Source organism: Eriocheir sinensis, chromosome 50, assembly GCF_024679095.1.
Source record: "Eriocheir sinensis breed Jianghai 21 chromosome 50, ASM2467909v1, whole genome shotgun sequence".
NCBI lineage: Eukaryota > Metazoa > Arthropoda > Malacostraca > Decapoda > Varunidae > Eriocheir > Eriocheir sinensis.
Window position 1 is genome coordinate 5,099,881 of NC_066558.1, and position 13,015 is coordinate 5,112,895.

General features: G+C 41.0%; 1 protein-coding gene across 1 annotated transcript; it reads left to right on the forward strand.

Annotated features, from left to right (window-relative positions):
- The first annotated feature begins 1,565 nt into the window (after positions 1 to 1,565).
- On the forward strand, positions 1,566 to 12,123 carry LOC126982291 (ER membrane protein complex subunit 10-like). The gene is made up of 6 exons (XM_050834287.1): positions 1,566 to 1,719; positions 3,519 to 3,692; positions 4,972 to 5,061; positions 5,412 to 5,593; positions 6,057 to 6,147; positions 7,866 to 12,123. The coding sequence occupies exons 1-6, from the start codon at positions 1,639 to 1,641 to the stop codon at positions 7,932 to 7,934; spliced, it is 687 nt and encodes a 228-aa protein (XP_050690244.1). The 5' UTR covers positions 1,566 to 1,638; the 3' UTR covers positions 7,935 to 12,123.
- Positions 12,124 to 13,015: the final 892 nt, after the last annotated feature.

Below are 13,015 nucleotides of genomic sequence, written 5' to 3' on the forward strand. Positions count from 1 at the left end.
CTTTTTTTGAGGGAGTCTATGGTAAAAGAGATGGCAGTTCTTTTTTTTTCTTACATATCTTTTTTGGGGGAGTCTATGGTAAAAGAGATGGCAGTTCTTTTTTTTTCTTACATATCTTTTTTTGGGGAGTCTATGGTAAAAGAGATGGCAGTTTTTTTTTTTATACATCTTTTTTTGGGGGCTTGTATGGAACTTATTGGGGTAAAGAGACAAGCCATTTCTTTTTCTTTTTTTCTTTTATTCATTTTTATTTCTTTTACATACATTCATTTTTATTTATATATTTCTTCAGGGTACAGATCATTGAGGTTCAGAATAGTGCCATTTTTTCCCCTTTAATCTGCCTTCTTTGCTCCATATAAAATCCATACTAATCCTTCAGTAGTCAAATTAAGCTTCAATAAACTACTCAGTGGGTCTCATTTCCTTGATAAACAGACTGAAATAGGTACCAAATAACGTTAAACAAAGAGCTGCTGTTATTAAATGCTGTAATGTATATGAGTGAGATGCTGATATGAATTAATACTGCAAAGGTCTTAAAATGTGGGGCGCCCTCTCCCTCACTCTGTCTCTCTCTCTCTCTCTGTCTCTCTCTCTCTCTCTGTCTCTCTCTCTCTCTCTCTGTCTCTCTGAATGGCGGATCGGTATTATAACATTTCGCTTCTCACGTCAGGTATTTCTAAAGGTCAGTGGGGGTCAGTCGGGTTTAGATCTAATGAGCGTTTCTTTAGGTTCATGGTACAGAGGAAGGGTCAAATTTCCACCAGGGTCATTAAACTTCTATAAATGCCAACAACTCCTACGAATCAAAGCCTTGTCAAATTTGTGTTCTTGAGCGACGGAATGTTTTAAAATACGACCCAATTTTGGCTCAAGGCTTGGGGGTCCGCCTCGCTAGATTCGAATAGCCCGCGGATTTGTAGGTAGGCACGCTAACCGCTGCACCACGGAGTAAAAAAAAACTAATTACGGTGCTAGTAGTAGTAGTAGTAGTAATAATATTATATAAGTAGAATTAACAGTGGTAGAAGTAGCAATAATAGGCTAATAATTACTTAAGGTGGATGATGAAATTAGCGACAACTGTAAATATAAAAGGAAAACGATAAAAAAAATGGCGTATATAGTACAAGTAGAAATAAGAGTAGTTGTAAAAGTAGTGATAATAATGACAAATAGATAAGATAGATAAGTGATTGACTGATTAAATAATGAGAACTCTAAAGGGAAAACGGGCAAAATGGCGTCAGATATCAATGAAAATAGCAGTAATAGTAACAGTATAAGTAAAAGTAGTAATAAGAAGGAGAAACTCGATAAAATAGATAAGTAAAACAATGACAACTCTAAAGGGAAAACGGGCAAAATCAAGATGGCGGGTGATGTAAACAAAGCGTGACGTCACAGCCGGCAACGTTTCTAGATTGTCGTACTCAGCCTTCTATGTTTGCCAATTTCCGTCCCCAAAACTGCCTACTCGACCCCAATAACTGCCTTCATATACATTTATCGTTAAAATGGTTGATTATTGGTGCTTTTTGTCGATGCTATGGCTCGGAAACCGGTAAATACTAAGCTCTGAGTAGGTACGATAATCTGGTAACGCTGATCCGCCGTCCGCTGAGAGTGTCCACGATGGCGACTCCTTCTCTTTTATGTCACTTTGCCGCCCTCACGCTGCTGCTGCTGGCGGGGGGCGGGGCGCGGGGACTGCAGGTATGGCGGGGAAGGGGCCGGTGCATTGGAGGGGCGGGGGAAAGGCGGGAAGAGGGAAATAAGGTCACTAAGTAGGGATCCACAAAGCTCCCATAGTTATGTTTTTACCATAAGGAGGAAAAACGGCGGATTTCAACCATTTTTCTTTCTCTTTCATTAGTCCGGCAAATCAGACAAGTTTTGCCATAAATTAGATACGTTTTGCCATAAATTAGATACGTTTTGCCATAAATTAGATACGTTTTGCCATAAATTAGATAGGTACGTTTTGCCATAAATTAGATACGTTTTGCCATAAATTAGATACGTTTTGCCATAAATTAGATAGGTACGTTTTGCCATAAATTAGATACGTTTTGCCATAAATTAGATAGGTACGTTTTGCCATAAATTAGATACGTTTTGCCATAAATTAGATAGATACGTTTTGCCATAAATTAGATACGTTTTGCCATAAATTAGATACGTTTTGCCATAAGTTAGATACGTTTTGCCATAAATTAGATACGTTTTGCCATAAATTAGATACGTTTTGCCATAAATTAGATACGTTTTGCCATAAATTAGATACGTTTTGCCATAAATTAGATACGTTTTGCCATAAGTTAGACATAACCTGACACACACACACAGAAACATTGATAGGTTAGAACAAATCAACACCAAGGCGGTTTGGTTCATTACAAACAATTACACCTGAACGCCTGGCATCACAACACTTATCAAGCAACAGACAAACATGGACCCTCTTCACATATAAAGACAAGCACACAGACTTACACGTATGTACAAGATCACAAACACTCACATTGACATTGACTCACAAACGCACCTACACAACGCAAACAGTCAACATACTCGTAGGGGAGATCTGATAGAAGTATTCAAATGGGTCAAGGGTTACAACAAAGGCGATATAAGTAAAGTACTGAGAATTAGCCAGCAGGATAGAACTCGCAGTAATGGATTTAAATGAGGAAAGTATAGATTTAGGAGAGATATAGGCAAGCATTGGTTTAGTAATAGGGTGGGGGGGGGGGGGAATGGAATAGACACAGCAATCACATAGTTAGTGCAGGGACAATAGCTTGTTTTAAGAGTAGACTGGATAGCTACATGGACGAGGACGACTGGTGGCAGTGAGGTGTGGGTGCAGTAAGGTGACAGGGTACTGGAGTGTACGCCCATACCGAAGGTAAACGAGGATCAAGCCTCTACCTGTAACCCCTCAAACTACACCTCACCCGTCGTGAGTAGTGGGGGGGATTCTGGAGCTGCCCTGTGTAGGCCACTCAGCCTCTTGCAGTTTCCCTATGTTCTTATGTTCTTAAATACCAAACTTATCATACTAACACTGATGCATACAAGCACTCAAACTTTCCACGCACCATACATGACTGGAACAGCCTCCCTCAACAGATTTTAGACTGTGATACAATAGACTCATTCAGAAAACAAATACATACTCACTTATCACCACAACACACCAACACGAACAATTACACCTAATTCACTCCCCTCCCCTGCACACTCGGCTCCCCCATCCCCCCAACAGCCAACACAAATATGCATGTTATGCACCTGTACAGGTGCCCTGCGCATCATAAATCCAGATCTTAATCTTCCTTTACCACACTGTCTTAATTTCCCTCCCAATCTTTACCCCGTTCTCTTCATTCCCTTCTCTTTTTCCTCCTCTACATCACCCCTTTTTCTCGCTGTTTCCTTCTCTTAGTTTTCCTTTTCCACATTCTCTCTTCATTCCCTTATAACCTTCTTAACCTACATTTTCCCTGCAGGAGGATGAGTTTCTCGATGGACAGCTGACCCTGGTGGTGGAGGATGCGCTGGAGGGCGGCCCCGACCCTGTCTTCACCCCGCGCTCCACCATCCAGGTCCGGTCCGTCAAGTCTGGCAGCGCTGTCATCAGCCACACACGCACCTGGACCGCAGAGCTGGACACCAAGCTTAGGGTGAGGCCACAGGATGCTTGCTTGAGTTGTGATGCATTGATGATATTTTTGTGATGCGTTGATGATATTTTTTGTGATGCGTTGATGATATTTTTGTGATGCGTTGATGATATTTTTTGTGATGTGTTGTTGATATTTTTTGTGATGCGTTGATGATATTTTAGTTCCATCATTTATTGTTCTTTTATGTTATTACTTCCTTTCATGTTACTATCCCCCTCTGCTGGTCTCCTTTCTTTCTCTATTTTCCTTCTTCTTTAATCTGCTTTCCTTTCCTTTCTTTTCTATTGTCCCTCTCCGCTATCTTGTTTTTTTTGCCTTTGCTTTCATCTGCTTTTCTTACCCTTCCTCCCTCTCTGCTGGTCTCCTTTCTCTCTCTATTTTCCTTCTTCTTTAATCTGCTTTCCTTCCCTTTCTTTTCTATTGTCCCTCCCTGCTAGTCTTTTTTTTTTTTTTTTTTTTTTTTTTTTGCCTCTGCTGTCATCTGCTTTTCTTTCCCTTCCTCCCTCTCTGCTTGTCTTCTTTTTCTTGCTTTCTATTCTTTCATCTTCCTTTCTTTTCCTTCTCTTCTGTTTTTCCCTGCTGTCCTCTTTTCTCTTCCCCTCATCTCTAATTTTATCTGCTTTCGTTTCCCTTATCTTCTGCTGTCCCTTTTTACTGGTCTCCTTTCTGTTCCTTTTATCTGCCTTCCTTTCCTTTCCCTTCCTTACTGTCTTTCCTCCTTTCTCTTCCTTTCATCTCTTATTTTATCTACTTTTCTTTCCCTCAACTTCTACTGTCCCTTTTTACTGGTCTCCTTTCTGTTCCTTTTATCTGCCTTTCTTTCCTTTCCCTTCATAACCACTGTCTGTCCTCTGCTGATTCATTCCTTTTTCTTCTCTTTGAACATCCTCTCCATCGTTATTTATTTGCCACTACTCTCATCCCTTTATCCTTTACTGCCTTCCTTTTCCTTTCTTCAGGCAGAGTGGAAAAATTTGGGCAGCTTTTCCGATATCCTACGCCCAGCGGTGAATGGGTACCAGGTATTAATTGGGGGTTGTGTCCTGTCTCCTGGGATCTGTTCCTTTCGCCTATAATTCCTTCCCCATCTGTCTCACTCCGGCATATGACCACAGATGTTGCGCCGACTAAACGAAACTTTCCAACTTTACTTTTCTCCTTTCTTCCTATCTTCCGCTGCCATCTTCTTTCTCTCTCTTCATCTTTGTTTCCGTGCCTTTTTCTTTTGCCATTTTCACTCCCCCGTGCCTCACCCCTCTCTCCGTCCCTCCCGCAGGCCCTGGCAGATAATAACGACCTCTACCGCATCCGTGTCTACCAGAAGGGGTCGGAGGATAAGGGCCATGTATCGACGTTCACCAAGGCTGTGAGTATTGGGGTCTGGACGGCAGGGTAGGGTTGAAGTTGTCTGTGGCCCATTTTCTTTGACACTTCAGGGATAACATACCTAAATTTGATAAGGCTTTCGTGTTCTGGGTATTTCCATGGGTAGTTTTTTTTAGCCCAGTGGTAGTTTGACAAGACAAGGCAAAAAAAAAAAAAAAAAAAGAAACAATAATGAAAAAAAGCCCACAAATACTAACATACACAAATATTGCTGTTCAGAATAAGTAAACTAAACAAACATCCAGAATCTACTTACAAATACTTCCTGATGCCCCCAAAATACTAACAACAAATACTAAAAAAAAACATTGGCACCTTTCTCCGCCCCAGTGCCAGATGTACGAGAGCAGCCTGACGGAGACCCTGAGCCTGGTGGTGGATGGGGGCGGCACATCGGTGGTGGGGGTCGGCATCTTCCCCCCCGTGGCAGTGTGTGGGGGTGAGGCTCCCCTTGACCCCCCCGTCCAACACAACACCACCGTCATCATACGCTCACCCATCCCTGCCCCTGTGTAAGTGTGTGTGTGTGTGTGTGTGTGTGTTTATGTAATTGTAGTGTACAGGGATATGCTTGTAGTGTCTTGTTTCCATATCTGTATTAGTCTAGTCCTTTTTGTGTTTTTTCTTTAATTTGTGAACTACTGCAATTGCTTTTGTTCATTCTTTTCTTATTTCATTCCTTTTTTTTTCTTCTTTCTCCATTCTTCAAGTCTTTATCATCTTGTATTTTCTCATCTCTCTCCTTCCTGTAATATTTTCCCTCTCCCATCCTTTTCTTTCTTCTTTGGACTGTAACCTACATATATTTTTTAAGATGCTATTCATGGTATTCAATTTTCTATTATCCACCTTTCTTCTTCCTAAATTTGAATGCATTATTATAACTTGTATGTGCATTGTTCATTTCTATAATCTATGCATATATGTTCTCAGTACCTATCTTGCTTTATAAATTTCCCTTCCTCCCTCCTACAGCCCCGACACAGCCACCTACATTGAGAAGCTGGAGGCCATGAAGAACGAAAAGGCCGAGGGGAAAGACAACAGATCCTTCCTGGCCAAATATGTGAGTACAGATTTGTTCATTTCTTTATTATTATTATTATTATTTACATTCCACCTATAATGCCGGTAGATTTTCTCAGCGGGGCCCAGTCTGTTATGGTGCTGGGAAGTGTTTATAGTGGCGCCATCTTACTGTCGGTCTACATGTATGTGTGTGTGGAAATGTGTGTCTGTGTGGCTGTGAAAGTTGGAGATATATGTAATGTGTGTATGTATAATATGTGATGGAATGAAAGCCCGTGTCCAAGAATGTTAAATATCGTTAGCGTGAAAGAAAAATCAATTCTTCCTTTAACCCAGTAGCAGCGGGGATCATGTTTCTTAAAGGCCCCTCTAAGCGAGAAAAATGAGAAAAAATCATCACTCACACAAACCATTTCATAATATATATCAAAGTATTTGTGATCAGTTTATGCATCATCTATTTTGGGGGATTTAAATCATGGCACAAATTTGACCCATCACTGCTACCAGGTTAAGTATATATTGTGAATGTGGGTAAAAAATTGTTATTCTTCCTTTGAGTTTAGGAGAACACAATAGAAATGGCCATGAGAAGGATGCACACCGTAATTGAGTTAAAAAAGTATGCAGAGTTTGTTCCCATTGCTTATTTATCTTCACCCGCAAAGTTATTCTGCACGGTTGACCACGGAAAAAATCATAGAGGAAGTGAAGTATAGATGATAGAAATGCCTGTAGGAAATGAGTTAATCCATGAGAGCAAGTAAATACATAATGCTGGGTGTCTTCTCATTGCTAATTTCTCCTCATCTGCACAGTGAAAATACATGTTTGACCTCCTAAGAAATCATGAAGCAGAAATATAGTCAATAGAAACGGGCAGGCAGTCACAGAATAGTTAAAGAGTAGGCAAGTAAATACAGAATGCTGGGTGTCTTCTCTGTGCTAATTTCTCCTCATCTGCACAGTGAAAATACATGTTTGACCACCTAAGAAATCATGAAGCAGAAATATAGTCAATAGAAACAGGCAGGCAGTTGCAGAATAGTTAAAGAGTAGGCAAGTAAATACAGAATGCTGGGTGTCTTCTCATTGCTAATTTCTCCTCATCTGCACAGTGAAAATACATGTTTGACCTCCTGAAAAATCATGAATCAGAAGTACTAGTTAATAGAAACAGGCATTCAGTCACAGAATAGTTAGAGTAAGCAAATTAAGACCGGATGCTGTTTATTTCTCATTTCCATTTCTCTTTTTCTGTATAGTCGATAGGAATGGATAACCAGTACAGAATAGTTTAAGAGTAAGCAAGTAGACAGGATGCTGTTTTTTTTCTCATTTCCATTTCTCTTTATCTGTACAGTCGATAGGAATGGTTAACCAGTACAGAATAGTTTAAGAGTAAGCAAATAAAGACAGGATGCAGTTTTTTTTCTCATTTCCATTTCTCTTTATCTGTATAGTCGATAGGAATGGTTAACCAGTACAGAATACTTAACCGTGTAGCAGCGACAGGCCAAATTTGTGCCATGATATATACCCCCAAAAATAGATGATACATAATCTGATCACAAATGCTTTGATATGTATTATGAAATGGTTTGTGTGAGTGAGGATTTTTTCTCATTTTTCTCGCTTGGAGGGACCTTTAAGAAACATGATCCCCGCAGCTACCGGATTAAACATTGAACAAGTAAAATCACTATACTAAGCTTCTCATGTCTTTATTTTATGGTTTCTTCATTCCTCCCACAGTGGATCTACATTGTCCCCGTTGTGCTGATCATGGTGCTGTTCGGTGGTGGCCAGGAGGGCGGACGCTGAGTGCTGAGCTGCCAAACCGCCTCTGTATGTGTGTTGAAGGAAGGTGTGTGAGGTCGGAAGGGTTTTGAGAGTGAATATTTAAGCGTCAAACTGTTATGAATGAGTGTGGTTGGAAGGATGCAAAGATGGATGAGGATGGAGAATGTAAGGATGGAACTGGATGAAGATAGAAGGATGCAAGGATGAAGTAGAGGAGAGTAAGGATGGATAAGGGTGAATGGATAAGGTAGGGAGGAGTATGTAAGGTTGTTGAAAGAAAGATGTTTAAGTGTACAAAGATGTTTAGGATGAACGTCTAAGGATGTAAGAATGTTGTAGATGAAAAAGTGAGGATGTTGACGGGTTTATTAAGAATGTGCAAAAGTGAGGGTGTTGGAAGTTAATGTATAGATGTTGAATGTGTGAGGAAAGAAGGATGTCTGTGTTAACTTATACCTTTCCCACTTCAAACACTTTATGTATCAAGTATCTCCCATCGCACTTTTGTATTATACTAGTCCTTTCGTCTCCCTGTTTATGGTTCAGTGTACAAATTCTGTGTTGCTGTACAGGCCTAGCTAGAAAACTGCAGGCCTGGGTTCGATTCTGGCCTGGTCATTTGATATCCCAGCTCACCCAGTCCAGTTCTCCCTTTTGGTCTGGTCATTTGATATCCCAGCTCACCCAGTCCAGTTCTCCCTTTTGGTCTGGTCATTTGATATCCCAGCTCACCCAGTCCAGTTCTCCCTTTTGGTCTGGTCATTTGATATCCCAGCTCACCCAGTCCAGTTCTCCCTTTTGGTCTGGTCATTTGATATCCCAGCTCACCCAGTCCAGTTCTCCCTTTTGGTCTGGTCATTTGATATCCCAGCTCACCCAGTCCAGTTCTCCCTTTTGGTCTGGTCATTTGATATCCCAGCTCACCCAGTCCAGTTCTCCCTTTTGGTCTGGTCATTTGATATCCCAGCTCACCCAGTAGTTCAGTCCTCCCTCTTGGTCTGGTTGATGAATGGGTACCTCGGAAAACCTGGGGAATTTAAATTAAGATAACCCGGATGTCACATTTGCCCTGTACATACACTCCACAGGCTCAAGGGCTAATGTGACAAAGATGAGCACTGAGGCCTTGATCAGTTTAGTGTATGCCCCCTATTTGCCTTTACTTTACAGGCTGTACATTCCTATTAACTGTAGGGGTCACAAAAGAGTGGTGTGTAGGCCAAAAGACTGTACAGTATTTATAAGAGTGGGATGTTGTAGATTTTTTTAGTGTTTTTATTGTGACATTATTTTTCAGTCATATAAGATCGGTATAACCTCCGTTCACTTCACTTGTAGGACGTTATTCTTAGGGAGGGGTTGTGTAGCTTTTCATCGTCTTGTTGGCACATTGTAAGTTCCTAAGTCGTGGAAGGTTGGCAGTAATATTGTTCGCTCCACTTTCATGTTGCAGCGCCATCCCAAGGTGTCAATAATCATCATCGCTCCACTTTCAGTGCTCGAGGTGTTGTCCATCATGTCTGTTTCTCGGCGACATCTGCAGGAGAAGGTTTTTCCTCATGTACAGGGCAAGGTGGAACAGGTCAGAACTTTATTTTCCAAGAAGTTCAAAGGTTCAGTACTTGACCCATGCCTTAGTCAGAGTCTAATGAGTTGGTGTCAAGCTTTGGGTCAAGTTGTGTGAATGGAGGATCTTATTCATTCATTATAGATGTCATGGACGTGTATATCAGATCCCTTAACACACAAAGAATGGATAAGAGACATCCATTCATGACACTAAGCTTCACACAGTCTGACATACACTCATCATAGCTGGCTTTCACTACTCATGCCCAATAGCCCTTGAGCCTCCTTGAGTAGCCTAAGCCAGCTATGGGCCCTGACCTTCATTGAAAATAAATGTAGCCCCACCCCATCCTGTATGTGAAGGAGAACCTTTGCCTGCAGGTGTTCCTGGGGAACAGAATTAGCGTCACTTTCCATGAAATTCAAGTTATGGACTAGAAAGCGTCTGCTGCTGGCCCTGTGACGCACAGTCCAGGTGACACCACCATTCCAAGATGACTACTTAACACCCTTCATGATTTCCTGACTTTACTAGTGTCACGAAATCAGGCAAGAGTGAAGGGTGTTAGTCATCTTGGTGCTGTGGTGTCACCTGGACTGTGTATGACTTGAACTCTATGGAAAGGACTGAGTGACTGAATGTAGCACTACCTGTATAATCTATTGACAAGACTTTTGGCAGGTGTAGATGTGTATTGAAGCAGGAGGATGTATTCGGGAGGAGCACGTTCCATTTTCACTTAACTGATACTTCAAAGAGTCTCCGGAGAAATTAAAAACATAAATCTGCCCAAAAAAATTTATTAAAAAAGAAAAAGAAAAGAAAAAGTCAAAGTGGGAGGAGTCTCTCGAACTCTTACAATGCTATCTTTCTAACTGGCATCATAACCAGTCCAAAAGAAGTGGTCAGGAAGGTGGCCCCTCCACGCCAAGAATGGAGGGGCACCGAGGCAGGATATTGTGACGCTGAAGCTGATGACACCAACGCAGGGCACATGAGGCTCACTGGATCTGTGGAGGGATAGTGTGTGTTAGTCCTTACTCTGGTATTTGTCATTACTTTGTGCCACTAGAACATGAAAAGACTAAGGTGTGTTTTGCAATTTGTATTCACCATTCCACCTTTGTGTTTGGGGGCCCTGAACAGGCAGCTCATAGTGTCTGCACCCCTCCCTCTTTACCTGATTGGCCTCTTATAAGAGTAACACTAATGTCACTCAGTACTAAAGAAATAATAAGAAAATTAACTAAGATTGATATCCATTCATTGTTTTACCATATTCTCTTTTATACTTCCTTAACCCAGTAGCAGCGATGGGCCAAATTTATGCCATGATATATAACACCCCCCAAAATAGAGGATACATAAACTGATCACAAATGCTTTTAAATATATTATTTAATGGTTTGTGTGAGGGGTGATTTTTTCTCATTTTTCTCGCTTGGAGGGCCCATTAAGAAACATGATCCCTGCTGCTACCAGGTTAATTTGGTGAAGTAACATTTTTCTTAGTGTGGTTAATAAGTGGAATGGTGTACAAACTAACAAACACACCACACTGATACAAAGGCCATATAAGAAAACTGTAAACCAATCTTAACTTGGGTAGACATTGCACTCTGGTCTTGTCACTAAGGTACTCTCCACAATGCGCAGAGCAGGTAACAAAACAGGATCACAAACACCTAACACTCCTCTCTTAACACATACTGTCTTCCTTTATACCTTACATACCTCTGTACTTGCTGCAAACCTGCCTGACAGTATTTGCTGGGGATGTGGGAGTGTGTAAACCAGAAAAGGAAGTCAGTAGAGTACCTTTGCTGGGGATGTGGGAGTGTGTAAGCCACAAAAGGAAGTTTAGTAGAGTACCTTATGTTAATTTTGACCCTCTTTGTCGTCATTCCCGTGTCTCCTGTCTGTGTCCATCTTGTAACTCTCCACGCCTCCATCATCTAAAGCTGTGTATATTGGTAATTAGTATTCATTTAATCATTACTGCTGTGAATGTGAGCATGTAATCATCATTGTTGTGTGTGTGTGAAATCTTCTGTATCATGACTGCTATGTGTGAGAGGTCATCTCCTTAGTGACAAGACCACAAATGTATCTATCTGAGTGTCCTGACAAAGTGAAATATCCAGTGGCAGCTTCAGGATTAAATTATCATTTTCTTATGTCTTTAGCAAGGGAGGCTTTCTTAATGCAATGGGAAACCAAGATTGTGCCGAGAGAAAGGAACAATAATTAGTTTCAGAATTAATGTGGGTGCCAAGATGATTTTTGAGAATAGTTCAGCCTAGTTTCAGAATTAATGTGGGGGCCAAGATGATTTTTGAGAATAGTTCAGCCAAGTTTCAGAATTAATGTGAGGGCCAAGATGATTTTTGAGAATGGTTAAGCCCTCTAAGCCCCCCCAGACACTGCCACTGGAAATATCTACCCAAGGGAAGGCTACTAAGGATAAGCGTCACTGTATGCAAATTGTTAACCCCTTTTGTGTATAATTTACGGAGTACTTATCTTTACCTCAACCATCCCACTCAACAAATATGAATGAGTAATGAATTATTGTTTTGTTTGGAGCAAGAGTGAGAGTGATGTTTGTACTAGTGTGTAATGCAATAAACGTTACTTGTACAGACCAGTTTCACTCACTCAGTACAGGAATCTTGTTGGTCTTGGCTGGCCGTCTGCAACCCTAAAAGTACTGCAGACCCCCGCTACTTGCTCAGGCTGGATCTGCAAATATAAACCGAATCAAAAGATGTTCACCACTCTGTACACATTTCAGAAAAACTCAAATCAAGAAAGAAAAAAAATCAGAATACTGTAGTCGGTGAATGAAGATATCTATACATGCAAAAAACTAGAAAGATTACCTCATGGACAGATACATGAAACTGTTTACACTGTGTAGAGACTGAAAACACTGTGGTAATATTCACTGATGATTAATTCTGAAAACATTACAAGCAACACTGGTAAACTCTGGAACACTCTTCCTTCATCTGTATTTCCTCCTCCGACTTACCTCTTTTTCAAGAGAGGTATCAGGACCTCCTCTCCTCCTCCCAAATCCTGTCCACTTTCGCCTTCTCTTTTTTTTTTAGAGTGAGTAGTGTGCTTTTTTTTATTAATGTTTGCTTTTTGTGTGCCCTTGAACTGTCTCCTTTCCTGTAAAAAAAAAAAAAACATGTTCACTGTACCTTTATTGCCGAGGGAAGACGCTTACTGCCAGGCTGCCTTCCGGTCTGCTCTCTCCCTCCTTCAGGCCACCTTCCCCGCCCCTCAATACTCAAACCCACTCCTCAATGTTAGTATCAATACCCTGACCCTCTGACTTGCTTCGTTATTTCGTTCACACTCTAACTACATTATTTCATTAGCAACAGCCAACACAAACCCTCTTAATTTGTTTCCTCTATTTCATTAACACTATATTTTTACTTCCAAAACTCAATTGTTAAGTAATTACATCAGAATTTCCTGTCGTTAAGAAAGACTACTCTTGCAGTTGAGCATCTACATT